At 46.7% G+C, this 2,531-nt stretch overlaps 1 protein-coding gene across 1 annotated transcript in view; it reads left to right on the top strand.

The window, feature by feature from the left end:
• Nucleotides 1-2,531, top strand: part of E2F8 (E2F transcription factor 8) — a 51,619-nt gene that overhangs the window by 37,968 nt on the left and 11,120 nt on the right. The window contains exons 4-5 of the mRNA XM_018554781.1: nt 735-1,025; nt 1,719-1,880. Coding sequence (XP_018410283.1) covers nt 735-1,025; nt 1,719-1,880 — 453 coding nt within the window. The remainder of the gene's footprint in view (nt 1-734; nt 1,026-1,718; nt 1,881-2,531) is intronic.

The raw sequence follows: 2,531 nt of genomic DNA on the forward strand, positions 1-2,531 counted from the left end.
TGTGGGCCTTACCTAGGGAGGTGTATGCAAATACAGACTGCCTAGGAAAATCCACGCTGACACCCACCCATCAGGGCATTTTGGTTCTTGCATTAATCCTCCCGAGAACTGGCCCACTGCTTGCATTAGTGCTGAGGGTGGGCGAGCCGGGTGCTGAGGGTGCGCGAGCCGGGTGCTGTGAAGATAAGTACAGCACCCTGCCAGCCCCTCCCACCAGCCATGATCTGCACAGAGACCCAGTGATGACATTGTTGGGTTTAAGATCACGTATGCAATAACATTTTTATACTTATTTAAAATGTCATTAGCACATTGATCAGGTGTTTGGGAGGCAAAATATAAGATTAAAGGGGTTCTAAAGCCTCCTGTTTTTTTTGCCTATATCTACTGCTGACAAGGCAAAAAGTTTTTCAAAAAACGCTTAAACAGCGGTTTAGACTGACCTTATTATCGCTGCGCGCTCCCGCGGCGAGAGTCCGGAACTGTTCGTGCGGCCGCAAAGGATCTTGGGGCGGGCGCATGCGCAGTTCGGATTCTCGGGCGGGAGACGAGATGCAAGGTAAGCCTATGGACGCGTGCACCCGCATGCAGACACCGCTGGGGAGGGGAAAAAAATGTATCCTTTTAATGTCACTTTAAACTTGGTCTTTAAAGCAGAATTACCCTAAGTCACTCATTATATTTGTTGTTGTGAGTTCTCCGATTTTTATACAACAATTTCTGTCACCCCACAGGCGTTGAACGCAGGAGAATTTATGATATCGTTAACGTTCTGGAAAGCTTGCATATGGTCAGCCGCCTCGCAAAGAACAAGTACATCTGGCACGGCCGCCATAACCTCAACAAAACCTTCGAGGCGCTGCGGCAGGTCGGGGAAGAGTGCAAGTACACCGACCAGATCCTCCATCTGAAGAAACGAGAGCAGGAGGAGCCGGAGTCTCTGGACGAAGCCCCAATCCCCAAATCCCTGGTGAAGCAGACGGAGATTAGCTTTGTGGAGCTGCCAGGACTGGAGTTCAGAGCTGGTAAAAAAAAATCTTGCTGCTTTGCCTTCTGTTTTGTTCGATCGGGTCCAAGTCTTTGTGACTTCCTGGAACTCGACACAGGAGGCCCCGTCTGTCTGTCACAGCTTTTTTGAGTTCTGTATTTTCATTGCTTCTGTGATGTTGTCTGTCCACCTCGGGAATGAGCTACACCGGTGATTTTAAAGCAGGAGAGTCCAGCACTGGATAATGTGAGCTCATTTTCGAAAACTTTAATTTTAAGAAGTGTTGTGATTATACATACTGATATGTGACCGTGTCATGGCCTCTGTGCTTCCCTCCACCTAAGACAGGGGTGGGCAGCTTTGGGGGGCGTACAGCCATGTAGTCCCATAGAGAAGGACAGGGGCTGCGTACTAATCACACGCAGCACCTGTCCTTCCTGGGAGCTGCCCGATATGGCCCTGCACGGAGCTGTGTGAATGAGGGCTAAATGTGACACCGAGCACTTTATTTTTATGTTTGATACTATATTATTCAGCACATACATAGTATTTGAGGTTGAATAAAGACATTAGTCCATCAAGTCCAACCTATTAGGATCTCATTCTAGGAGTACCTGTACCCCTGTATATTACCTGTACCCCTGTATATTACGGTCCCTTAAGAAATCATTTAAATGTGTAATGATATTATTATTTTTCCTTTTTTTAACCTTACCATTTGTCTACGCAGCATCAGTGAACAGCAGGAAGGAGAAGTCTTTACGGGTAATGAGCCAGAGATTCGTCATGCTCTTCCTGGTGTCCAAACCGCAGATTGTGAGCCTGGAAATCGCTGCCAAAATTCTCATCGGAGAAGATCAGATCGACGATTTGGATAAAAGCAAATTCAAAAGTAATTATTTTTTTAAATTTAAATTCTAAAACGTGTTAATTTACAACTTATTTAAAAGTCCATAATTTTAGCAGATGAACCATCAAATTTAGCACTAGGGCTCGCCATGCACAGCTCGTTTTCATTTGAAAGAAAATGAATCCGTTCCCCCATCAACATTAAACAGCATGGATGGGGAACCTCCACTGTCAGCTACATGAGCTGCCTGAATAAAGTGGTGCTGCCGAGCAGTGGCTGGATCGATTAAGATGCAGTCAACGGTTTGGCTGATTTCATTATCCACCCAGCTCAGTTGACTTCTATATTGACTGTTGTTCAGCAGGGTGGTGCTTACACCCATGGCTTAAAGAACAACTCTAGGCAGAATAAAAAAACAAAAACCCTTGCATTGGGGCTTTCCTTGCGCTGCAAGGGTTAAAGGAGAACTATGGTGTAAGAGTTTTTCCCCATAGTTCTCCTAAGGGTCACAGGAGGACATAAACTAGCGTCCTCCCGTAACCCAAAGCTCAGTATATAGCGGGCTACAGCTCGTGGTATACTGAGACGCTACAGCCGGGACGGATCCCAACATTACTGTCGAGATCCACCCAGCTGCGTGAGTGACAGCTGGCTCTGCCTATCTAGAGGCAGAGCCAGCTGTACCCTCCCCCG

The sequence above is a fragment of the Nanorana parkeri genome, unplaced genomic scaffold (assembly GCF_000935625.1).
Source record: "Nanorana parkeri isolate BGI_ZX_2015 unplaced genomic scaffold, ASM93562v1 scaffold10, whole genome shotgun sequence".
NCBI lineage: Eukaryota > Metazoa > Chordata > Amphibia > Anura > Dicroglossidae > Nanorana > Nanorana parkeri.